The 26,354-nt window shown below is 43.0% G+C and overlaps 1 protein-coding gene across 1 annotated transcript in view; it reads right to left on the bottom strand.

Annotated features, from left to right (window-relative positions):
• Positions 1-7,320: 7,320 nt before the first annotated feature.
• Positions 7,321-26,354, bottom strand: part of C8B (complement C8 beta chain) — a 33,129-nt gene continuing 14,095 nt past the window's right edge. The window contains exons 6-12 of the mRNA XM_006133495.4: positions 25,845-26,042; positions 22,912-23,152; positions 19,523-19,651; positions 17,744-17,907; positions 12,310-12,463; positions 10,282-10,350; positions 7,321-8,452 (exon numbers count right to left, since the gene is read on the bottom strand). Coding sequence (XP_006133557.2) covers positions 8,301-8,452; positions 10,282-10,350; positions 12,310-12,463; positions 17,744-17,907; positions 19,523-19,651; positions 22,912-23,152; positions 25,845-26,042 — 1,107 coding nt within the window. The 3' untranslated portion in view covers positions 7,321-8,300. The remainder of the gene's footprint in view (positions 8,453-10,281; positions 10,351-12,309; positions 12,464-17,743; positions 17,908-19,522; positions 19,652-22,911; positions 23,153-25,844; positions 26,043-26,354) is intronic.

Below are 26,354 nucleotides of genomic sequence, written 5' to 3' on the forward strand. Positions count from 1 at the left end.
TCATGACTGAATCTGAGGGGGCGGAGAGGGGAACTTAGTGCAACAAAGAACAATGCTTGGGAAAGAGGACAAAAAATATTATAGCACCATTGTTCAGCAAAAAAAAAAAATTGCTTAGTTATTGCTGTTTTCTTGGAAAAGAGAGTTTTCCAACAACAAGTCAGTGGTGAATTAGGGCCACATCCTCAGCTGGTGTTAGCATAAATAGTAAAGGCTAACTACACTCCATTGTCCATAATCTAATGGGGTTGTGCTAGAAGCCTTTGATGTTACAGCAGATTTTATAGCAACAACTTCATTATATCAAACCAAGAGCTACAAAGTGATTTCCCCAAATGGTCACAGATCTCCAGTGAAGAGCGTTCCTCACGCTCCTTGTAATAAATGACAGTGAAAAACAAATAGTGAGGTTTTATTCAAATGTCAAAGAGAAGACTCCTCACTCTCCCAGGCCTTTCCCACGTCATTCAGGGCCCAGTGCTGAGACTCAGAACGCAGAGCAATGAAGTGGACATGCAACGAATAAGGGAACCTGCCTGCGGGGTCTGGTAAAGATTATGAGAAATTATGCATGTACAATCTAAGATAACCAACAATGAAGATCCTGGCATGTAAGTTGCATCAAAGGAATCGAGGCAAGAAAGAGCAGGTTTCTTACCTAAACTAAAATCTGGTACATTAAAACAGCATTCCATCCTACTTTTTAATGAATGAATTCTACCCTCCCGCACACTGATATATAGTTGATGCAGCTATTTATCCTATATATTTCATCAGAGCTATCCCCTCAACAGCCTTTTTTATTTCTCTTATCGTTAAATGCTGAATGGATGATGCTGTGGATAAACTGTTTCACAGTCAGATAATTTTATATGCATATAAGCAAGCTAGTTTATTAACAAAAGGAGGGCAGCAAGGAACCAGTGCACAATGGACAACAGTAAGTGATTGATGACAGTACAGCTTAGGGTGCAAGGTGCAGACTCAAGATAACTGGCACACAGAAGAGCGGATAATGGCAGAGCGTCACACAGAGAACTCTTTTCTACCTAAAGGTCAACGTCATGCTGACTACCTGATGCTCTGATTCCCTTTGAGGCTGGGTTTTTACATCCACAAGAATCAATAGCAGCTCTAAAATTGTTGCTTTTCCTTTCTGTATATTATGCAATACAAAGTTACATAAGCAAACAATACAACAACAAAAAATATTCCATAGATTCCAGATTCTGTGGGGACAACAGGCTTGAAAAGTAACTAGCACAATGGGACTATGATCTCTACATAACAACTGTTGGGGGTGGAGGGGAGGGAACCAACCTCAAAACCAAAAACAAACAAACAAAAAACTTATTAGCCAGGAGCAAAGGACAATTTTACATATAAACCAGGAATTAGACTCCTACTTAAGAAGTGAACAAGCGTCATTCCCATCTGGGTAAATAAATTATAAGGCTGTCTATATTTAATTAGCTACATCAGCACCACAGTGTTGTTTCAGTATAGACATCACAGCAATGGGAGAGATTCTTCCATCACCATAGTTAATCCACCTCCCTGAGAGGAGTGTTGACAAAAGAATTTTTCAGTCATTATAGTGCTGGCCACATAAGGAGTTAGATCGGTTTAACTATGTCAGTTGTGGGGTGGATTTTTCACATCCCTGAGCGATGTAGCTAGATCATCCTAACTTTTAAACAGTGGAGGTTTGGCCTAAGTGTTTGCATCCGTCAAAATAGTGCCTAAAAACATAGATGAGTGCTAAGACTTTTATTAGAATCTGAACCTCTGTCTTTAGCCAAGGAAGCTATCTACATGGTTTGCTGGGGATACTGTTTTGGGAAATTATATCTTGGTATATGCAGTAATATTGCAATGTCAAAAAAGCCAATTTCTCAGAACCGTTAAAAGCTGGACAAAAGTGTGGAGTTGATTGCCACTTACTCTAGATTGGATCCATGGATGCCTGACACAGGAAAGGTTCATCTTAGCCAAAACACTTAGGCCACGTCTTCACTAGGGGTATGTCTACACTACCCCGCTAGTTCGAACTAGCGGGGGTAATGTAGTCATCCGCAGTTGCAAATGAAGCCCGGGATTTGAATTTCCCGGGCTTCATTTGCATGACGCCGGCCGGCTCCATTTTTAAATGCCGGCTAGTTCGAACCCCGTGCCGCACGGCTACACGCGGCACGGAGTAGCTAGTTCGGATTAGGCTTCTAATCCGAACTAGCTGTACTCCTCATTCCACGAGGAGTACAGCTAGTTTGGATTAGAAGCCTAATCCGAACTAGCTACTCCGTGCCGCGTGTAGCCGTGCGGCACGGGGTTCGAACTAGCCGGGATTTAAAAATGGCACCGGCCGGCTTCATGCAAATGAAGCCCGGGAAATTCAAATCCCGGGTTTCATTTGCAATTGTGGATGACTACATTACCCCCGCTAGTTCGAACTAGCGGGGTAGTGTAGACATACCCTAGGAGATTATTTTGAATTTACTAAGTTTGACTTCTGTATTCCTGATTTAACAAATTCGATGTTCTATGTCCTCCCTATGGAGAAATATAGAAATTACTCCGAGGCAGGCTCGGTTAATGGGGACACCTATCTCAGACTCAGAGCCCCAGGAAGCACTCTGGGGGGAGCTGCAGGAGGCCTCCCATAGGCCAGTAAATTCAAATTAGTGGCACTGGAGCATCCACACTAAAGTTATTTTGGACTTACAAGTTCAGAAATAGCATTATTCCTCATGAAAAGCAGGAGTACAGAGTTCGAATTCCATGGCCCCTTATTCTGGAAAAACGGGCATGATAGTGTGGACACATTGCTTCCTAATTCAAACTGGGGTGAGGGTTATTTTGGACTAAGATTCTAGAGTAGACCAGGCCTTAATGAGCATCACTGAAAAGGAAGAGATAAGTGGAATAAAGAAGGAGACACAAACATCCTGTATACATCTGGATTTTTTACTACAGCTCTCTCATGTTTTTATATGTGAAATGTTAATACAAATTTCCACAGAAATTAGAACCATCAATAAAACTGTAGCATTACTTAATATGTACCTAAATGAAGCAATAAAAGCCCATGCATCATTATTTTTATTACCCTGGGCTGTAATAAATCATAAGTTAGTTAAGTCTAGTCCAGAAACCACAAGGACAAAATAAAACTCTGTCCTTTAAAGAAACCTTTCAAGACTTACAAGCCCCAGATTGAAACTCCAACAGAAAGCATGCTTAAATAAAATGTCATGCTGATTTTGAAATATCTGTGCTACCTTTCACCCCAGGCCTGAAACATCGATAACATCTTTGTCTGCTCAATTGAGCATTTAAAGTCAGTCTGAAAAGTTTATTTGTGAGTGCAGATGCAGTTGATGAATGGTCCAGAAGCCTCTGATCTGCTGCTTTCTTCATCTTCATGCCCAAGGAAGCTGGTGAAATAGAAAACAACACACTCTTGTAGAGTAAGAGTTAATTTCCTTCCTCTGCCTGTTTTGAAGCAGAGAGAACTCAAGTGTAACTTTGTATGCAAGTTACATGGACGCCTCTGAGGTGCAACAATGTTGGTTAATCAGGATTCTGTGTCCCATTCTGTGAACACTGGTATGACTTTAAATACATTTTGCTTTGACTGTGCCCTCTTTGACAGGGACCCTGGCCAACTTCCAATGCCTAAAAGTGTTCACAATTACAGCATAAAAACAGAAGCGTTTTGGAGTTAGCAGCTCAATTACGTAGCCATTATGAGAAGAGGGTTTTCTGCCTTTACATATACAACATAGTTTCCCCTTCTTAATGCTGTCACAAAGACATAGCCCACAACTGTGTGAGCAGCATTAAAATCAAATATATGTTCCATTGTTTAAAATATCAGTGAGCAGGAGTTCTTTTTAGCAGAATTGCGTAAAGAGACTGGCTGCAAGAAAGGACAGGAAGTGGCAAGGAGGACTGGAAAACCAGGCAAAATAATATTTGCCTTTGCAAATGTTACAAACTTACAAACATAGGCAAGCAGACAAATATTTTCATAGGCTGCCAAGTGAATAGTTTTGCTGGAACACTGACATGACTATAGTTATTACACAGCATGGTCACCAAAGGTACGTCTACACTAGTTCGTTAGTTCGAGCTAGGTAGGGTAATTAGGGCAAGCGGAGTTGCAAATGAAGCCCGGGATTTAAATATCCCGGGATTCATTTGCATGTTCCTGGGCGCCACCATTTTTAAATCCCCCTTAGTCCGAACTCCATGCTCGCGGCTACACGCAGCACTGAGTAGGTAGTTCGAATTAAAGATCCTAATTCGAACTACCATTACTCCTCATTCCATTGCATGAGGAGTAACGGTAGTTTGAATTAGGATCTTTAATTCGAACTACCTCCTCCATGCCGCGTGTAGCCATGGGCACGGAGTTTAGACTAAGGAGGATTTTAAAATGGCGGCACCCGGGAACATGCAAATGAAGCCTGGGATATTTAAATCCCGGGCTTCATTTGCAACTCCGCTTGCCCTCATTACCCTACCTAACTCGAACTAACGAGCTAGTGTAGACGTACCCCTACAGACTAATGTCTTTGCAAAGGTTATTATCCAATAATGCAAATGCAAGAACATTGTGGGAGGCAACCAGCAGCGAAGTACTGCTCAGGTAAGTGGCTAAAACACGGGCAGAATTAAGTGTTTCTGGCATGTTTCACACAAAATTTGGGAAGAGCCTTAAGAGCTTAAGGCCATATTAGGTACATTAGAAATGCACGAAAATAGCTAGTTCTTTTTTGCTGTGGCTTGTTTGCTGGCTTCTCCGTATTTCAAATATTTGAACTGGCTGGATCAGCAGTAGGTATTTTGAAACACTGAACAGGGGAACCAAACAGTGAAGCTATTGGCCCACCTCTGTGACAGTGTAGGCGAGTTTTGCTATCATTGGTGGAGCTGTTCCAAAAGCAGTTATTTCTGAAGAATGTAAAGTAGAATGCTGATTGGCTTGTGTTATGACCTCGTTCTGAGCCATCGTTTTCTAGACATTACTTCCTGTTTGGCCAAAATATCCATGAGACACAATAGATCCAGAGGGGTAGCCGAGTTAGTCTGTAAATGGAAAAACTTAAACAACAACAAATTGTCTTGCAGAAAATTAGAAACTAACAAAACATGTAGATAGTATCATGAGCTTTCATGGGCACAACCCACTTCCATTCATCTGAAGAAGTGAGCTTTGCCCATGAAAGCTCATGATACCCTCTACATGTTTTGTTAGTCTCTAAGGTGCTTCAAGATTATTTGTAGTTTCATAAGATTGGTTCTATATTAATGACTTTTATTTCTTTAAGTGCCTTTTTGATATTACACTTCAGCTTCCTTCAAAATGTATTTCTTCTATAGAAAGCTTATTGCGAATGCAGGCCAAAGTCCCGTGTGCTTCAGCAGCAGCCATGGGCATTGAAAGTTGTGCACTACAAACTACAGAGGGTTGGGAGACCTTCCTGGTTCCTGCCAGGCAGAGCCATGCTGTCCATAGCTCAAATGTGGGTGTCCACCACAAGGGCCCGCACTTTTGTGGGCCTCGCAGTGGCCACTCCAACTGTCCTATGGATGGGAGAGAAATGGGAGATTATGGGGGCCTGCTGCAGTGACAGCAGCAAGGGTCGGCACCCCCCATCTGGCAGCTTGCTCCACTCTGCCACGAGGGAGCCCACCACCCACATGGTGAGTTGGGAGAGTGGGGAGACGATTCCTGCTGCTGTGCCAGGCTCCCATAATCCCACAGGCAGTGTTGCTCAGGGAGGGAGGTAAAGGGAGGAACGAAGGCACAGGTTAGAAAGGAAAAGAGTGGAGCTTGTGGTGAGCAGTTTGCACTGGGTCCTTCACCTGGGGAATTAGTGGGGTTGCGCCAAGCCCCGGGCCCCCTCAGGACAGCCCTGCTGCCAGGATGTACCCTTTGCCCTCCCAGCAGGAAGTTTCAGCACTGACTGAAGTTGAGAGAAGAGGCAGACAAGGAGAGAAGAGGTTGCTGGACTGTAATCCTGTTCTGTGTTTCTTTGCAGAATAAAGTCTTGTTCCTTGTGGTATGTCTGTGTGGAGCAGCTCTGACAGGACTAGTGAGGTGAATACTGGCCCACAACTCAGTACATAAAGGAGCCCCAGGCCCAAAGTTGTGTAAAAAGTCACAAGGCAGGCCTCCCCCACCTCGAGCAGCCTCATACTGGGTCAATGACACATGAACAAGAGTACAAGCTACTGCACAGTCTAGTGATGCTTTGAGGTGACACGAGGATTTGAGAGTATTACTCAATTCAATTTTCTTTCCTTCAAAACAATTTCAAATAGTATAAACAATGTATGTTAAATCCAGTAAATTGAGGACCTGGGCTAGCACATCTAGCACACCTGGGTAGCACTTCTGACTCCAATTTCACTTTAGATGCTATTGCTCTGATTTGGCTTTATTTTTTAATGTGCTGCATTTTGCTGAACATGACACACCTGTCTTCAGAGAAGCCATGTATTAGCTTGCTTTCCGGTGTGCACAAAGTAAAATGCTCTTTCCGCTATCTCTGGAGAATCTTGGCCTTTGTCTACATTTTGAAGTTTAAAATGCAGTCGTGGCAGTGCTTTAGTGCAGCAGTGTGGCTATAGCAGGAGCACTTTGAGAGAACTCTCCCCGTGCTCCAGGTAAGCCACCTCCCAGAAGGGGATAGCTAACTGCACTGGGAGAGCAACTCCCAGAGCTGGAGGCCCCTTTATACTGGTGCTTTACCCAGGGGCTGTGTCTAGACTGGCCAGTTTTTCCAGAAAATCAGTCGCTTTTCCGGAAAAACTTGCCAGCTGTCTACACTGGCCACTTGAATTTCCCCAAAAGCACTGACTTCATACTGTAAGAAATCAGGGCTTTTGGGGAAATACTATGCAGCTCCCGTTTGGGCAAAAGTCCTTTTTGCGCAAAACTTTTGCACAAAAGGGCCAGTGTAGACAGCTGAGATTTGTTTTCTGCAAAATAGCCCCGATCGCGAAAATGGTGATCAGGGCTTTTTTGCGCAAAACCGCATCTAGATTGGCCATGGACGCTTTTCCACAAAAAGTGCTTTTGTGGAAAAGTGTCCATGCCAATCTAGACACTCTTTTCCAAAAATGCTTTTAACGGAAAACTTTTCCGTTAAAAGCATTTGCGGAAAATCATGCCAGTCTAGACGTAGCCAGGGTGTGTGTGTGTATTTTCACACCCATGAGCCAGTACGTTGCAGTGCAGTAAAGTAGCTGTGTAGACTTAGCCTTAGAACACATGGGATTAAAACTCAAGAAAAATCAACAGGCCCCATATAATGCAAGAAATAAAGTATTGTTTGATTAGCCCATTGAAACTGAAGCATAGGCAAATAGCGATGCAAGAACATTAAAAACAAGCAGGAACAGTTAACCCAAGTGTACAGAATGTCAAATCAGAATGACCCATATTAAAAATGTGAATCCCATTCCCATGCCTGCTGGACCTTCCAGGTAACTTCAGTGTGCACTGGGCCAGGCCCTTCAAGAGTAATAAAGAGGCTTGATCAAGTCAACTATAATTATCTTCCGACTAGCTTTGCAAGGTGACAGTCATTTTAGTTTACCCCATATATACTTGATCATAAGCCCGTTCGTTCATAAGACAACCCACCCCCAGTTAAAAATATAGTAAAAATTGCAATGACCCATTCATAAGATGACTCTATATTGGCAGTTTGCAAACTTCTGGTCCCAGCTCATCAGCATAAGGTGCTGGCAAGTCGGGATGTTTTGTTTACCTGGAGCGTTTACTGGCACAGAGCCTCTTAGCCCCCATTGGCCTCAATTCATTGTTCTCAGTCAATGGGAGCTGCGGGAAGCAGTGTTGGCTAAGGGATGTACTGGTCACCCTCTCATTGACCCAGACCAGTGAATAGCAGCCACTGGGAGATGAGACACTCCCTGCCTGCAGATGCTCCAGGTACATAAAATGTCCAGGCACACCTGTGGTTTGCCCTGCTGTGCTGGAAACTAAAGTTTGTCAAACCCTTCCCCTTCCCCCCCACTCCGCTGCCCAAGTTAAAAATAATTGGTAAATCACAATGACACATTCATAAACTAAATTCCTCTCTTTACTGCATCATTTTTTTATCCCCAAATTTTAGGTTTATAATCGAGTATATACGTTTAAAAGCATATACCCCGTCATCTGAAGAAGTGGGCTGTGCCCACCAAAGCTCATGATACCATCTACATGTTTTGTTAGTCTATAAAGTGCTACTAGACTATATGCTATACACTTTTAGTAATTTCCTTTAGCAAGTAATAGTTTCAACATCTGGCCCTGTGCATGGCATGCCACCATATTGTGGGGCAGGGTTATTGCACTGTCTTCTTCTCATTCGTTGTCCTCCAGAGCATGCAGACCAGCTGGTCCAGCAACCCCACATTCCATTTATAGCAACATCTAGGGAAAACATGAAGAAAGAAAAGTGTATCACAAAGAAAAGTCTTTTCAAAGGGGATGCTCCCAGCATCACAAACCATATTGACATGCAAACAAAATACTCCGTGCTCACATTGCTAACAACGTCTTGGGTCACTAAGTTGGATAATTAAATATGCTAATTCAGTATCACTTGGACAATGAAAAGATACAAGGTAGTTTTAGTTGAAGTATAATGGTTTTACCTCTCCTGGCTGAGACTAAGAAGGAGCTGGATCACTTTACTTTCTGGGGTACCAGAGGAAGGGGCTAAGAAGGCTTATAGTAGCAGGAGTCCTACTTTAACTTACACCTTTCTGACAGTTATTTTTTCTGCTAGACCTCTTTTTTTCAAGGTGACCATGCGTCCCATTTTGGCTGGGACAGTCCCCTTTTTTAACCCCATCCTTGCCATCCTCTTTTTTCCCCCCTTCAAAAGGAGGCATTTCTCCCATTTGCTTTTGCTGACTTGATTAGTTAGCAGGAGCAAAATGGGAGAGACGAGCATCAGGAGAAATATGATCACCTCTTCCTGATCTGGACATGCAAGTAACACAACTTAAACTCCTTAGACTCAGTAAGCCAAATTCAATACAGCCAAAGTTCTATGCTGATAAGTGAATTTGAGTCCAATGGAGATTTTGCAGCTGTAACACATGCAGTAAGGAGACCAGAACGATGTGTAAGTGACAAATATTAAAAGACTCATAGGACTCACTTACTTATGAAGTTGTCCCTGTGCCCTGTGAAAATTTAGCTGAAAATGTAAATTGAAAACTGGAGAAATGTCCGTAAACAAAGGGCAATGATAAATGGTAATATATCAAATTAGAGGGTTGGGTTTACTGGCGCTCTGCTAGGATTGATGTAAAAACTAGTCTTATTTAACATCTAAATTAATGAGCTGAAGGAAATAAATAGCTATTATGTTTGCCAATGATACTAAATTGGGAGGAGTTAGGAACTCTAGTCAGGAGAGAAATATTATACAAAGGAATCTAAGGACATTAACACCCAGGGTGGAAAATAACAAAATGAGATTTAATTGGAAAAAATTAAACTGTGCTGGAGTAGAGCTAAGGTAGAATAAGTGGAGAAGGGAGAAACTTGGAAGGGAGAAACTTGGGAAGCCTCTGAAATGGAGCAAGCTATAGTATATATCTATATATAAGGTAAGTAAATGATGGAGTTTCAGACATGATAAGGTTTAATGAGCACAATAGCTAGATCCATTTCATGGATGAGTAAGCAGAGACAGCTGAAATACAAAGCAACTCAATGAATGTGTGGCAGAACTAAAGTCAATGGCAAAACTCATCTGGACTTAAATGCTCCAGTCCCTAGGGGTACATCTACACAGCAGCATTATTATGGAAAAACTACCGTTATTCTGAAATAACATAGTGCATGTCTACACTACAAACCTTTATTTCAAAAAAATGTCTAGCTGGAGGACTTCTTGCTCGGACTCATGGTAATTCTCCTTTCACGAGGAGTAAGGGAAGTCAGAGGAAGAGAGTTCTTCCTTTAATTTCCTGCTGTGTAGACAGCTACACAGTTGACATAGCTGAAGTTGCTTAGCTTAATTCAACTTTAGCGTTGCTGTGTAGACGGACTCTAACAGTTCTGATTCCTAGCCCTATGCTTTAGCCACTAGACCACATAGTTCTTAATGATCGCATAAAAAGACCTAAGTAATTGACATACATAATCGTATGACTGGCCGTTCTATTTCAACTCTCCTTTTAGTGTTCTTTATCTCTTTAACTTGGGATCCAAATTTCTTTAATCATCTTTCTAATCCCTCTTACCTTTTCTGTCTGTGATCTCACAGGCAACACCGTGATATCCTCCAGGACATATACATTCACAGCGAGTTTCTAGAAGGTTAATAGTGAAAGGTGGATTGCAGTACTTAGAAACATAGAATCTTAGGCTTGGAAGAGATCTCAGGAGGTCATCGAGTCCAACCCCCAGCTATAAAATCAAGACCAACCCCAACTAAATCTTCCCAGCCAGGGCTTTGTCAAACCAGGACTTAAAAACCTCTAGGAATGGAGACTCCACCAGTAACCCATTCCAGTGCTTCACCACCCTCACGGTGAAAGTTTTTCCTAATATCCAACCTAGACCTTCCCCACTGCAACTTGAAACCATTGCTCCTCATTCTATCATATGTCACCACTGAAAAAAAGCCTCTCTTCAAACCCCTCTTCGGGTATCTGAAGGCTGCTATCAAATCCCCCGTCACTCGTCTGTAGATTAAATAAGCCCAAATCCCTCAGCCTCCTCCCATAAGTCAGTTGCTCCAGCCCCCTAATCGTTTTCATTGCCCTCCGCTGGACTCTCTCCAACATGTCCACATCCTTTCTGTAATGGGGGGTATGTGGGGAGGAGGGTAGAGAATTGGACGCAGTACTCCAGATGTGGCCTCACCAGTGCTGTATATTATTATACTGAACGTTTCTCTACAGACTCCTGTTTCTATACACAGACAGGCAAAGAGACTGCCTCTGGTGTAGAGACCTTCTTTTCTTTATATGCGTGTGCAACACCAAGAAGAACAGGGCCCACATCCCAGAATTCATTGTCTGACTACTGGTGACAATGGTCACTCGAAAACATTGTTCATGGCACATTATCCTACATGGAATGCCAACAGGACTCAAGGCCTAATACGTTATTTAAACAAGTGTAATCAGCAGAGGAATCAGTTAAGAGCTATAATCAAACTGGCTGGTACCTGAATCAATAATTTCTGTGCTAGATACATTTAGATGGTAACCAGATTCTCATCAGGACTTTTGCAGATGCAAATTTGAATTAGGCACTTGAAAAATATCTTCTTTTATTAGCAAAACCTACACACCATATATCTCCATTTAGAAAATGGGCTTTTTATTCAATTTAATTACTTTCCTCCAGCATTTTTAAATCATTGTCAGCTTCAAAATAAGGGCCTCGTCAGTTAAAAATGGAGGGAAAGAAAAGATACAACACTGAACATCTCTGATGATGATGATGATGATAACAGTACTTAGCACTTATATGGTGCTTTTCATCTTCACAACACTTTCACAACACTAATTAATGCTGAGACATTAGGACGATGGTAACACTCTCAAAAGCAAAGAAACAGACAAAGACATGAACTTTTCTTTTAATGAATAATTGAGGTGGGAACTGTTTCTTAAATGTAACTGATAAAGATACTTGCTAAAATGGTGTTAACTTGCTACTGCTGCAACTAAACAATGGAAATTTATGAATGAAATTATTTTTCTTAATATATTTTCTTTATAATGTAGCTAACCAGGATGAATAGGAGAAAGGAATGAACACAGATTACCAGCCAGTTAAGCCTCCTACCTATGCTCTGGTCTACACTGAGGAGTTATTTTGAAATAACTCCCCTTATTTTGAAATAATAATTGGAGCATCCAAACTACCAAGTCCTTTATTTCAAAATAAGGGGCTGATTATTTCAAAATAATAACTCCTGCTTTCCACAAGGAATAACGCTTATTTCGAAACGGTTATTTTGAAATAGTGGCAGTGTGGACACTCCACTGCTGCTGTTTTGAAATAACTACCCCCAGAGTCATTCAGATTAATTACTCCTCAGTGATTTCTGGGGCTCTAAGTCAAGGTAGCATGTTCACATTAAGGGAGCCTGCCTCAGATTAATTTTGAGGCTTCCCTGTAGTGTCGACAGGCTATTTTGAAATAGTTGCATCAGGAGTTATTATTTTAAAATAAGTTATTTTGAAATAATTTCCTAGTGTAGACACTATGACTCCTCTGTTCACACTACAGAAGTATTAAACGTGAGATTCTACCTTTCAGAAAGGCAATTCCATTGCCTTGGCATGGAGCACACTGACAGGAACTGGACTCCAGCTGGAACTCTTCAAGGGCACGCTTCATATTTTCCCTTAGTGTATTTGCATGTCCAAAGTCTGTTGCAGTCACCAGTTCAGTCAGGGGTTCTACCTAAGCGAGGTGGGGTGGGAAGAGAGGAAGAAACCACTGTGTTAATTCCTAAGGTCAAGATGTTTTCAGACAGTCAGCCCTGCACTGCAACCTATGGTGTGTGGGACCTCAGCTTTGGAACAAAATGTAGACCTTGTGTTTTGAGATTTGTGATCTGTGGGGATGTCAATAAAAGCTTTCAAAATGGGAATGTATTAGTCATCAATGGAACAGACTAAATATTCTCTCCATCAGCTCCAGCTTTCCAGTTGACTTGTGCTTCGGGCTGGTGAAAAAAGAGAGCAGCAATTTAATGAAAACGCTTTCATTCACCCCTCTCTTCCAGTTCAAAAGTTTGACCAGCTATAGAGTTGTCTGAAAACTGGGGGGAGGGAAATTTCACAAAAGTTTCAACAAACATTTTCTGATTTTGAAATTTCATGAAAATTCATTAAAAATTGGAAAAAAGACCCCAACATCTGAATCAACACTACTTAGATTGACTCCTCGCTTTCTCCTCTGTTGGGTTGGGTTGCCACCAATTTGGGTTTTATCTGACAGTCTGGATTTGGCTTCTGAGTGCAGGTGCCATGTAGGCTTGCTCAGTGTCTAGTTTTTCACCAGAAAGTCTGGTTGAAGAGGGGTCCTGGCAGTGTCTGGTCAGACGAACTGACTGAACGTTCAGATACCACAGGGCAGGGGGATGCACCTGGTCATTACCCCAAGCCAGCCCCTGGTCAGCCTGGGCCTCTCCTACACGCAGGCAACCTCCTTATTAGGCTGCAGCAATAATGAGCCTCGCTGAGTTGGGGGAGGGAGCACTCTATGGGCGGTGGAGGCTTGAGGGAAGAGGTGGCGGGGCCTGGAGAGAAGAGGCAGGGCAAGGGCACAGTCTCGGGGGCCTGGTTACCAGCAATTAGAAAGGTGGCCACCCTACCTTTAGGGCTGAAAACCTGCCCAGGATGCATTGTTTCTACAGTACAATGACTATGTTCATGCACTGCCCTTGTACAGATAGATTTTTAATTGCAGCACAATCACTGCTGCATGTGCAGCCTGATTACTCAATGAAATGTTCCCATTACCACCAAATGTGGGTTACTCTACACTGACTGCACGCTTCTTTCAGACATGTTTAGTGAACATACCCACGCAGCCCCAAATGCACGGGTACAAATAGCGGTGAATAGGGCGGCACAGCTTAGCGCAATAAAGATGGACTTGAAGGGTGAGTATGTACTTGAGTACATCCCCAAGCCAACCCCTCTCTACACTATCGCCTCTAGCTGCATAGCATTCTGCTGCCTCCCCTCAGTGGGAATCTTTTCCTGGAAAAGATTCCAGCTCCTTGTTGCTGGAGCCTTTCCCCACCACAAGGGAAGTTTCTGGCAGAAGGGAAAGTCTTCCCCTTGCCACAGCCTATCCTCACTTGGGCAAATTGCTCCAGAAAAGGGGAGCTGCTGAAGTCTTTCCCTGCTGCCTTACTGTGGCCAGAGCCACACACACCACAGTGTGGACACACTGCACTTTTCACTGCAGCATGTAGTGAGACATCTGCTACCTGCTTCCACGTGTGCAGTGTAGGGCAATTGTGATCTAAGTCTAAAGCTCCCCACCCAAGTATCTGGAAGACCTGACCTATCATCTAGCACCATTTTCTTCCCATCAGCTCTGCAGAGAGAAAGAGCTGGACTTTCCTCTCTTTTGTGCATCCTTCACAGAATAATTACATGAAGTTCCTGCTGCAGGGACAAATTCTGCCGTCCATTACAGTTCTGCACCTCCACAAGTACTGAGGACATGCACAGGTGTAAGTGAGGGCACGCACTGAATATCATAAGGTTGCTGAGGGTAGAATTTGGTACTGAGTAGAACCTGGTGTAACGGAGAGTAGGATTTGCCCCACAGATTGTTCATGGAAGATGATAACACAGTGACCAGTAAGAATAAAGTCTGAGGGTTCCTTAGCTAAATTTGCATGGCTGGTCAATAGAATAAAAGGACCAGCTCCTCAGTTTGCAACACTTGAGAATCCAGCCCAAATTCATTATTGTAAGCTGAGCAAATTTGCTATGCAGGCCATAAGGACACAGTGAACATGAGGCCCCACAATATCATGTGTATAGGTTCATGTCAATTCAAAAGCCAAATGCATTTTAAGGAGAAATGTATTTTCATGTTACTGCCACAGTGTCTTCATTTCTCAACAATGAGCTGTGATCCATCTTTTACTTCTTGAATTTGTATCATACAAATAAGGAAATGGCTTGAGAATAACCTGCCAAGTGCCTTTAGTAGATAATTTATGAGCTGCTTTCCTTTATTTTTCCCCACTGAAGCATTTTTAGGACTGGTATTTAGTTGCACACTACTGGTGCTTTTGATCTTCATACTACTCAAGGATATTAAGCAGGGAAATTAAAGGTTATATATGCCAAATCCAAATTGTATCAATACGTGGTTTCTATTGGTTGATCTAGTCACTGATACCAGAATCTAAAAGGCTAGAAAAAAAACAAGCCTCAGTTTCAGAATTTTATTCAAATGGGATACTAAGTGTGACTTTCACAAGTACAGACACTGACATCTCTGGGACTCAATGCAATTAAGAAACCATGGGTAGGTTACCTGAAACAGTTGATTTTATATCCTCCTTTAAACCTGCAGTGAGTTCTAGTTAACAAAGAAACACATGATATTGTCCAAGCAGAAGAGCTGAAGGTCAGAAGAATCGAGCGGATTGAGGGAAAGCTCAAAACATGGATATTATGTGACATTTTTATTACAAAAAGTGGGGGAAAAAACCCAATATAATCAGTGCCAAGCCAGAGTGAGCTATGAGGCCCTGGAAAAATAAACACTTATCTGAGCATGGATGCGTAGATTGCCAAAGTATCAAGAGCATATCTACTAGAGATAAAATAAACACTAGCTATGGACCCAACCCAAAGAATTTTATCTGGATCCAGACTTCAAATAAACACCCCCAAGGTCCAGTGGGTTTGAATCAGGGCTTTTGGGTTCAGATTACAGTAGATTCAAAAATGGCTTTTCTAATGAAAAGAGAAAAGAACACATTTCCACCAAAATGTTCCACAGAAAATTTAGACATTTTGGTGAAAAGTTTCCATCAAAACCCAAACGTTTTGGTCTGGAATTATTGCCATATTGCAGCTGCCATGTGCCCTAATTCTCCGACCTGACCCAAGCTCTCTGGTTGCACTCCATGTCCCATGATGCACTATGGTGCCTCCTATTGCTGAGTCATCGGTCATCCTATTGCTGAGTCATGGGGAGTCCCTAGCTGCAGTGCCTGATGGGAGATGTAGTCTGTCCAAGGGAATCAGGCCTACAGAGGAATATGAGGCACCTGAGCTACAAATCCAATGATGCTCTGGGAGGGAGGGAAATTATTCCAAATCAAAATATATCTTTTGGGATACGAGTGTTTAGTTTTCTGACAAAAAGGTTTTTTTTGGACACTTTCCCCACAAACATTAATTTAACCCAAACCCAATTTTCCATTGAAGAGGAATTCAACAAAAAACAGCCCTAGTGCAGGGCCATACAAAAAAAGAATATTCTTCTGCCTTCACTATAGTCAGCCAAACATTAAGGCTACGTCTACATTGGCAAGATTTTGCTCAAATTCTTTTAACGCAAGAGTTTTTGCATTAAAGTATTTGCACAAGAGAGCGTCTACACTGGCATGTGCTTTTGCACAAGAGATGTGCTTTTGAGCAAAAGCATCCATGCCAGTGTAGACACTCTCTTGCGCAAGAAAGCTCCAATGGCCATTTTAGCCATTGGGCTTTCTTGCACAAGAAATTCATGTTGCCTGTTTACACTGGCCTCTTGCGCAAGAACAGTTGCGCAAGAGAGCTTATCCCTGAGCGGAAGCATCATAGTTCTTGCGCAAGAAGAACTGATTTCACACGTTAGAACGTCAGTGTTCTTGTGCAAGAACTCCTCCCCAGTGTAGACAGGCAGCATGTTTTTGCGCAAAAGCTTTTGTGCAAAATCTTGCCAATGTAGACGTAGCCTAAATGAGCTAATTGTGACATTAAAAATGATGAGGCTCTATTGATATTTTCCCCTTATTTTTCACTTTCATGCTCCTCTACATGCAACACCCGGCCAAGACTGAAAAAGGAAAACTTGGTAAAAATCTATGCTCATGAGCTTTAGATAGTCTAAACAAAGAGGCAGATTTCTTGCTGTTCTGAACCAAACAGAATTGCTACTACACAGTAGAGATGTAACAGTGCAGTTGATTAACTGATTAACTGATAAGCAAAAGCTTATAGGTCAACGCGATAGACGACATGCATTTCCCTCTACGCCTTACCAGTAAATTTTTTAACAGGCTGGCCAGCAGCCCAGCTCAGTCCTGGCTTGCACTGGATCCTGGACCTACCCTGTCAGGCGGGCAGGCAGCCCGGCTCAGCTCCAGCTCATGCTGGGACTGGGAGCTCAGACCCCTCCCTCCCAGACAGGGGCTGCCAGGGGACGATAGAATAATCGACTAAGCGATAAGAATTCATGAGGTTAATCGACTATTCAATTAACGATATTTTACATCCCTACTACACAGTGCATGGTAAATATGGAAAGGAAGAGTAATCCAGAAAAAAGGAAGGTCGTTGGGATTTGAGTGTTCATTTTTTTTTTTTACAAAAAAGTTATTTTTCTGTGACAAAACAGACACTTTCCCCCAAAATAGGAAGGTCCCTGATTATTCAGAACCTCTGATCTGAATGTATGCAAGGAGGAGAATGGTCCCACTGTTGAAGGGAACTTTCCTGGCTTCCACACCATCCCAGTGAAATTGGCTAGTGAAAGGCCCTGAAGCCCCACCCCCACTTATTTTACCCAGAGGCCTCCCTGACCTCTTGGTTTCTCTTCCCACTCTCCTGTGTGTCAAAGTCTTTGTAACGCCAACAAGGCTGGGCTGTGTCTCTGGCTCTGCTGTGCAGCTCAGCGTGGGCCCCTTCTCTCTTCTTAGCTCAGCCAAACACTGTCTGACCCAGACAATTCCAGCTCTCACGGATGATGGAGGACAGGACCACTGGCCTCCTGATCCCCTTGTTAGCCTGCCTGCCCTGTCAATCAGGCTGACCTGAAGTGTTTTCCCATTGCTCCCGGGGACCTGATTTCTCATTGAGCCTTCCCGTTTCTTTTGGTACAGAGAGGTAGCCAACCAGTGACTCGCAACTAAGTTTTAGTCAATCATCTCCATGTTTTCCAAGTCTCCTATGGCACTTGACTAATTGAGGTTCTATAGTGTATTATTTACAATACCTTAATCTTGATGATTTCAGGGTTGTACTGCACTGCATCTCCCCACTCTTGCATTAGCTGAGCAGTTGGCAGATCTTTGTAGGCAAGTGTCGTGATGTGTTCACTCCCTCCTCCACGAACAAGGGCTATGAAATCTTCCACAACTTTCTTTTGTTTGATGCTGTCTGCAACCATGGATAAAGGAAGCAGCTCAGCTTAGCTACTTCTTAGTGGGCCACAAATAAAATAGAAAGCCAGGCGCAAAGCTGACTCCGCCAGTTACATATCCCATTTAGAAAGGAAATGAGAACGGTCACAATTATTTATATGCAGCCAAATATCTGGCACTCACTACTCCCTCCATTGCAAAGGGAGAAGGTAGTGACTGCAAAGGGAGTGGTGCTTGAGTGAAGATTTAAAGATTAGGCTCATGGTTTTTCCTTGGACATTACTGTAAATGAAACAAACAAACAATAGATTCTCGCACAGATTTTAAAGGAAGGAGGGAGCAGGGGTTTTCAATGTTTTTTTCATGACCCGGTTAAAGAAAATTGTTGATGCCCATGACCCAACATGAATTTTCCCAAAATTTCCCCCAGCTGGAGCCCTATACTAGAGTGTGGGCTCCAGTATAGGAGTGAGGAGCTTTGGGGTATAGGCAGGGGCTCTGACTTTGGGGGAGACATGGCTGGGGTAGGAAGGGCTTACCTTGAGCAACTCCTGGTCAGTGGTGCTAAGGCAGCTTCCTGCCTCTCCTGCACTACAGACCATGCTATGCCTCAGATGCAGCCAGCAGCAGGTTCCCAGCCAATGGGAGTGCAGAGCTAGTGCTCAAGGCAGGAACAGTGCATGCAGCCCTGTTTGCTTCCCCCCACCTCCCTACTTAGGAACCAGGCCTGCTGCTGGCCACTTCCGGGCAACAGCACAGTGTGTACTGCCAGAACAGGCAGGTAGTCTGCATGAGCACTTGCACTGGCCACCTGATCACCCTGCAGCAATGAGACCCAGTGCCTGACATTCCATGATCCTGTGCCAGGTCACAACCCATAGTTTGAAAACAACTGAACTAGGTCACTTAGCCATAGGTGAAAGAATAATAAATCAGCTTCCCCTTATTGTAGCAATCATTGAAAAGCAGCAGAAACTACAACTAGTGCAAGGTGCAGCACTTCCTCTTCCTTGCATAAAAAGTATGGCTTGATTCTACTTTAAGGCTGCGTCTACACTGGCATGATTTTGCGCAAATACTTTTAACGGAAACGTTTTTCCATTAAAAGTATTTGCGCAAAAGAGCATCTACACTGGCATGTATGCTTTTGCGCAAAAGACATCTTTTGCGCAAAAGCATCCATGCCAGTGTAGACATTCTCTTGCGCAAGAAAGCGTCGATGGCCATTTTAGCCATCGGGCTTTCTTGCGCAAGAAATTAACATGGCTGTCTACACTGGCCCTCTTGCGCAATAATACTTGTGTAGGACAGCTTATCCCTGAGCGGGAGCGTCAGAGTATTTGTGCAAGGAGCACTGATTTTGTACAGTACAAAGTCAGTGTTCTTGCACAAATGCTCGCAGCCAGTGTAGACAGGTGGCAAGTTTTTGCGCAAAAGTGGCTGCTTTTGCACAAAATCTTGCCAGTCTAGACACACCCTAAGGGTAAAATTCACATGTAATGGTTCAAAATCAAACTCCATAAAAGAAAGCCCATTTCCTGTGTACAGATCTATTTTGCTCCTGAAATGGAGCATAGATTGCTCTAACACAAAAAAAGGAAACACAAAGCACAAGACTATATTATGTTTACCTCCAATTTCCTTTAAAACGGCGTTACAACCAGCAACAGACATTCCCAAACTTATATAAACTCCATAGATATTTGCACCAACTTTAAATCCATGATTGACACAGGACTGGATATCACTTAAAGAGTAACCTAAAAACACAGTAAAACATCACATATGGACAAAAACAACACTCCACTGTGAGCACTTTATGCTGATGGGTTTGCCCCTGTGACGGGGCATATCTACCCCACACTGAAGGGCAGAGAGTTGGGTATAAAAGCTTAGGGAGCCACTCTGTTGGGGTGGTCCACCAGAGGGGAAGGAGCTTGGGCCAGAGCTCTCGAGTTATTCACTCAGTTATTCCTCCAGCAGCCACTCAGGGAGCAGCCCCAGCAGGCGCCCAGGGAGCAGCGCCCACAGCTGCCCAGGGAGCAGCATCCACAGCCCCAGCAGCTGCCCAAGGAGCAGCACCAGCAGCCACCTCTAAAGCCCCAAAGACAGCCGGGACTGTCCCTAAGGGGAGCCCCTCACAGGGGTTCAACGGACTGAACAACCCACAGAGAGTGGTAGGAAGTAGCCAGGGCAGAGGATTAGCCTCCGGGGAACTCGGTGCATATTGGCAGGAAACCCCGCTGAACAGGCAGCAGAACTTGCCTCTGCCTCCAGGTCCCTGGACTGGGATCCGGTGGAGCAGGAGGGCCCAGGTCCCCCTACCTCTCCTACCTCTGCTCCTCCCCCAAACAGGCAGCTCCCTAGCCTTTGGATGGTTTACCTGGTGACCAGGCCTCAAAGCCATAAATACCCTGATAGAGGGACCTGTACTTTTGATTAAGGCCTTAAGTACCCTGATAGAGGGACCCATACCCTTGACTAGGCCTTCAAGCCATATAAACCCTGGGAGAGGGGCACTAGTTAAATTGAACCTGAGGGTTGTGTTGGCCCTAGTGAAAAGGAACTTACAGCAGACGTTGGGGACTTTCTGTACCGTCAAGGGGGGGGGTGCCTTTCAACAGCCCCCCACAGAGAATTTTTAGGGCCCAATCCTGTTCTAAAAATGGATCTGGTGCCCTCACCTTTTAGCCTTCAGTGACTTTCATAGAACTGAGTGCTCTCAGGATCAGGCTTTTAGTAAAGAAAAAAGTTCCTCTCAATTTCAAGAGCTTATCTGTTTGTGCGTATGGGGTACCTCAAATGTCATGGAATTCCTGGCACTGAGGAAGTGGCACATGACAAATCATCACAACATAACGATATGGTTATCTCTTTTCACCCAAACCCGGCCACAAGTTATACATTTGCAAATTAATGACTAAGAGTCCAATCCTGCAAACATTTGCCACTGAACATAGTGCTTACCACACGGAGTGATTTAAATGTGACTATTTAGGGCTGTGAACTGTGAATTCAGCAGCAAAGTTGTGGAATTTGTCCCTAAATATGTTAGCAGTTAAGGTCCCAATTTGGAAATGTACTTAATCATATGACTTACTTTATGCACATTATTAGTCCCATTGAAATTAGACATGTGCTTTAGTATCTAGCTGAACTGGGGCCTTAACAAGCACAGACCATGCACTCCCTTTCACTTCACCAACAACAGCAATACAGCTTGCAATCACATTTGACAGGTATTCACTTTCCTTCAGGGAATAAAACTAGCATTAAATTAGTGCCCCTGGACTCAATAAAAGGGGTTTATCATAATTAAATTGACTATTCCACTTATCAAACTGGCAAAAAGATTTCAGCTTTAAAATCTAACTGGCATTGTGGCAAATCCATCGAATTGATCCTCCATTCATACTTACATTGCCTATTTCTTTAATTCAAGGACTGTCTTTTGCTATGTTTAAGTGCAGTGCCTAATCCCATGGGAACTGAAGCTTCTAGACACTATTGTGATGCCAGCAATAAACAGTAATTGTAATACACTGATGTTTAGATGTGAGCTACAGCTAGAGAAAATATATAACTTGAAATGGGCCCAAAACAAAAACTTAGCTCTTGAATAACACAGAAATTTTGAATACCTGAAATCCAGATACAAGTTCTGCCCTTCTGATAGGGATATAAAAATAGTTTAAAATACTGTGTAATTGATTTTGTTACATGGTTAAATGGGCGCCGTGGGCACCCAGCACGGTCCCAGGCTGCTGGCCTCGTAGGAATTTAACCGGTAACTGGAACCAATAAGCATACGCTTATCAGTTAACCGATTAAACTCTTACAACCCTACTCTTTGGCTCAAGTGTAAATATAGCATTAACTGCTCCACAGAAGAGCAAACAGAGAGTGGACACTGCTGTGTACCACAAAAAGTATTTTTTCAAGTAGGCACTGAAAGCCTAGTAGGCACTCAACCTCTCATGCCAATGGATAGACAAAAGAAAGCTTCTATTGATCATTATCCCATATCTCGTTCTACGCAACATAGGCTAATCCTTGTAAAGGAGCAGAGTCAAACAGCCAGAGCAGCTTCAGGCAGAACATTCACCCAGAAAATGATTCACTGTTTCCTAGATTCCTGCCCCATGGAAAAGTTTTGGAGGCTGCAGGAGTTATACCCCTGTCATTTGTAAAGCTCTGAGAAAAAGAACACGAGTTTTGGCTTTCAACTCCAATAGAGGTTTAACTACGTAATTCTTCTTCATTGCAATGTCTAGTCAGCTTTGGAAAGATCAACTACAGGGCCTGGTATAGTAAAGCAATAAAACCCAGCTGCCCTAGCTGAAGTTGATGACCATGGAGGGTGCTCAACACTATTTGAATATTAGGCTCTTGGTTTACATATGGAAGGGGAGAGCATTATCTTAGTATTTCTATGGGTTTACATAGGAGTAATGCTGCAGACTTCAGCGCTCCCTCCCCACCTCAGCCTCATATCACCTCAGGCTTACCCTTCTTTATCCACAGAGCCTAATCTCACCGGGGGGCCGACAGACTAGCCAGACCCTTTGGGAAGGTGTGTGTGTGTGGTGGGGGGACTCTGCACTTCTGGAAGGGATGGGGTGTTGGGCATAAAGGGTGGTGTTGGGGCAGCCAGCCCTCAGCACTGCCTAGAGAGCACTGCATTGCCTCCCCACCCCTGCAACGCTCAATGACACCTGGAGTGTGCCATGCAGGGCTCCAATGGCTATTTAAAGGGCCTGCCATGGTAGCAGCAGTAGCCCGGAGACCCAGGCCCTTTTGAATTGCTGAGCCTCGGGACAGTTGTCCCCTTTGTCCCTCCCCCCTCGGTGGTCCTGATCCCCACAGAGCCATGTCTGGAGGATGAGGTCAGAATAATGCTGCGGAGATAACAATTGTTTCCTAGATAGAAGTGTGTGTGGGAGCAAAAGTAATAGATCTGACCCCAAAACTTTAAAAACTGGTCTTTCATTAAATGATCTACAGTATTGGATACACATACCTTCCTTTTGGAGTTCGTCACTGTTCACAATCAAAGTATATTCATAGATGCCGCCAAGAGTAGCTTCCGTGATGTAATGCGTCCCATAATCTCTGTAGAGTTCTCTGTATTCACCATAGCTGTACTCTAAAGGCAGCTGATGGAGTCTCTGCAGGAACTCATAATGGAGCATCAGAGTCCGAGGCTTTAGTTTGTAACGGGCAACATCCAGCTCTGAACGGGCATGGATAAATTTGCTGGACTACATGAAATGTAGACACAGAACAGCATCCAAGTGAAATGAGGTACATGATGCTCCATGAAGTGTATGTTACCTCACTAAGTGTTATATATACTTTATGTGCATTGTATACACGGATGTTCCTGGATGCTATTAAACAGCATACACAAATCCATATACTCTGCATAGACCTTCTGTTATAAAATGTGGCTCTATCAAAACTTAAAGTAAAGAGAGAAATTGTATACAATGGAACCAAAGACATTCCCTCAAACAAACTATTGTCCAACACAAAGTACAGCACATCGTTCCCCCTTTTGGGGCAAAAACCTGGGTAATAAAACAGACCTTCCACTATGCCCTAAAGGCATCCAGGCTCAGGTTTGTTTGGGACAACAGGTAAATACTTCCAAGAGTTGAGGATCTTTCTAGTGAAAAAGCCCTCCAATCAAATCTAGGCCCATTATTGGGCCCAAAGGAGGACCCAGTGGGTGGAATTCGGTGGTCTGTTTTATAGAAGTCAGATTAGATTATTATAGTGGGCCCCTCTGTCCTCAAAAATCAATGAACGTGTGAGAGTTACCTCAGATCCTCCTTCTCTCTCTCACGGGTGGCTACTGCAAGAACTTCTTGCTGATGAGCATCACCAGAGCAATCTTCTCCTTTTCCTGTCCGAAGAAGCTCTATTTGGGGTTTTTGCCATGCACTGTCCAGGCAAGTCCAAGCTACAGGGATACTATTCTGCTCCTGAGTGTACAGGGCACTGAGGACATGGGCATATAACACCAGTTCCAACTAAACGGCCCACTTGAAGCAGGTCTGGTTTATGACAGCGGAAGGTTAAGAAGAAACCAAATGCTGCCCCAGAGTGAATGTGATGTCATGGCAGGAGAAGGGGATAAATTAAAGCTCCTCCAGATGGCTTGGACTGCATACCTAGTCACAGAAATAATTGAATCTTTGAGGACAAGATTGAAAATATAAGCTTCATGATGAAATACCCTGCCAGTAATTCTGTGCTATGTGTCTTGAGTTCTGTAGGTATCTACCAATGTGAACTGGCATGTGCTATTCTAGAATGAAACCAATGAAGACCTGCTAGCAGTTTTCATTCTTTATTAGCCTCATGGCTACTCTACAGTTGCCTAGGTAGGATTCTTTGTTTGCACTGTCACTTATTGCAGTGACAGCACCTATCTTGTTTAATGCAAGCATGACTTTCCCTATGCACGCTTACATCTTGATGGGCTTCCAAGGTCGGTAGACACCGACTACGCAAACTGTTCTGTTAATTCATAAACACATAAAATCTGATACCTGAAAAATCCCTTCTAGCCCAAAGGAAGAGAATGTTTTTATTGAGGAATTCACTTGCTTTTCAATGGAATTCAATGGATTATTCATGTTATTCATGTATTTTTTCCCTACCCATCTTTCACGACATTTTTATTTCCTTCACTACCATTGCTATTTATGGTGGTGCTTGGCATATCAAGCATGTTATTTTTGTTCATGGTCTCTTGCCCCAAGGTGGGTGCTATATTACCAAATTAACAGGGATTTTAATGTAATTTAGGATATCTCTACATAACTCCCTTTAGGGTATGTCTAGACTACACGTGCTTTTTAAAAATAAAACTATGCAAAATTTGTATAACTTTTTTCAATCCTTCTGTCGGAAGAGGTTTTCCACTAAAAAAAGTGGAAGAACAAACGTGTCCCTGGACATGGAAGGGTTTTTCTGTGATACCTCTGGTATCCCGGAAAAACTCTTGTGGTGTAGCCATACCCTTATTTTGAAATAACAAGGTAAGCATCCACACTACCAAACCTGTTATTTCAAAATAATAACTCCTTCTTATGAAGAGGTATCAGCTTATTTTGAAAGGAAATAACCTGATAGTGTAGACATAGTCCCACAGTTACTATGACCAGTGCCTGATATGAGCCATATGTCAGCCTTTTTAATGGCAGGAATGTCAATTTTAATATGTACTATATCACCTGTGCTCATATAGGGGCTGCTTTGCTTCAGTAGGTCCCCTACATGAGATTGCTCTCATATCAACAGATGTGCACTTCCCTTTGTGTTTAAAGAGCCAATTTGGATTTGTTCCTCTCTCTCTCTCTGTCTGTCTCCCTTTTTTTTTTTTTTTTTTACAGTGAGACTATTAGGAAGACCATCAACAGCTCTAAATTGGTGTAGTTCTACTGATTTCCTTGCAGCTATACTCCAAAAGCAGACGATCTAGCTCTATAGTTTTTATACATACATACATAGTAAATCTTGAGAGTCAGAGCATGCTTTGGATGGCAGTACACGGTATTACCTGCCTCTGTCTCTGCTGTCTTGTGGATTAGCCCAGGAGTGTGTAAGGCTAAGAGAGTAAACCCTGACAGAAAATCCAGAGTAGAACCCCAATGGTGGTTGACAGTGAGGTTTAATAAACAGTGTTCTGGCAACTCTTGCTTTAGATGTGGAGGCTCCTGAAGTTTGCTTGCACAGTCAAGAGGGGGAGTGTGGTTCTGGGCAAGCCATGCTTGCCATATTTTTCTCTGCCTAAGCACTTTCAACAAGTACTCCATCTATGTCACCAATGCAGAGGGCTCTCCATCTTGCTGCTCACTCCAGCAAGAAAACCACATGGGAAGTTGCAGTTTACCAGGTGATCACTACTAAACTAAGCACAGCTTTAAGTAGAAAGTTACTTACAGTTGCAGAAAATTTTTTCGTCCTTTGAACAAACTTCTTGAACCTGTTGTCATTATTATTGTAACCAAGTTCAAACAGTCCTGGTATCTTTATTCCAATGCTGAAGCTACTCTGTGAAGCTTTTGCCCTCAAGACATTTTCTTCAAAACTTGAATAAGATTCATATTCAGTCAATGTAAATTCATATTTGCCTTTGGTCTAAACAAAAAGCAAAAGCAACACACTTTATTTCTTGTATTCTGATTACATACCTGAAACAGGAGGTAGACATATTGATAGTCTTGCAATAAACATACTTTTGAATTAGTGCTTGCGCTTTGAAGATGAAAAGCCTGGTATAATTGCTAATCATTATTATTATTACTACTACAATACCAGTTGATTTGCAGCACAGGTTAATAACATGCAGATGAGAGCTACAATCTCCTCTGTATTGCAATTGCCTACATCTTACTAGTCAATCTTATGCAAAATGTGTGAAATCGTATGCATAAAAGTCCATGAAAGTTT

The sequence above is a fragment of the Pelodiscus sinensis genome, chromosome 9 (genome assembly GCF_049634645.1).
Source record: "Pelodiscus sinensis isolate JC-2024 chromosome 9, ASM4963464v1, whole genome shotgun sequence".
NCBI lineage: Eukaryota > Metazoa > Chordata > Testudines > Trionychidae > Pelodiscus > Pelodiscus sinensis.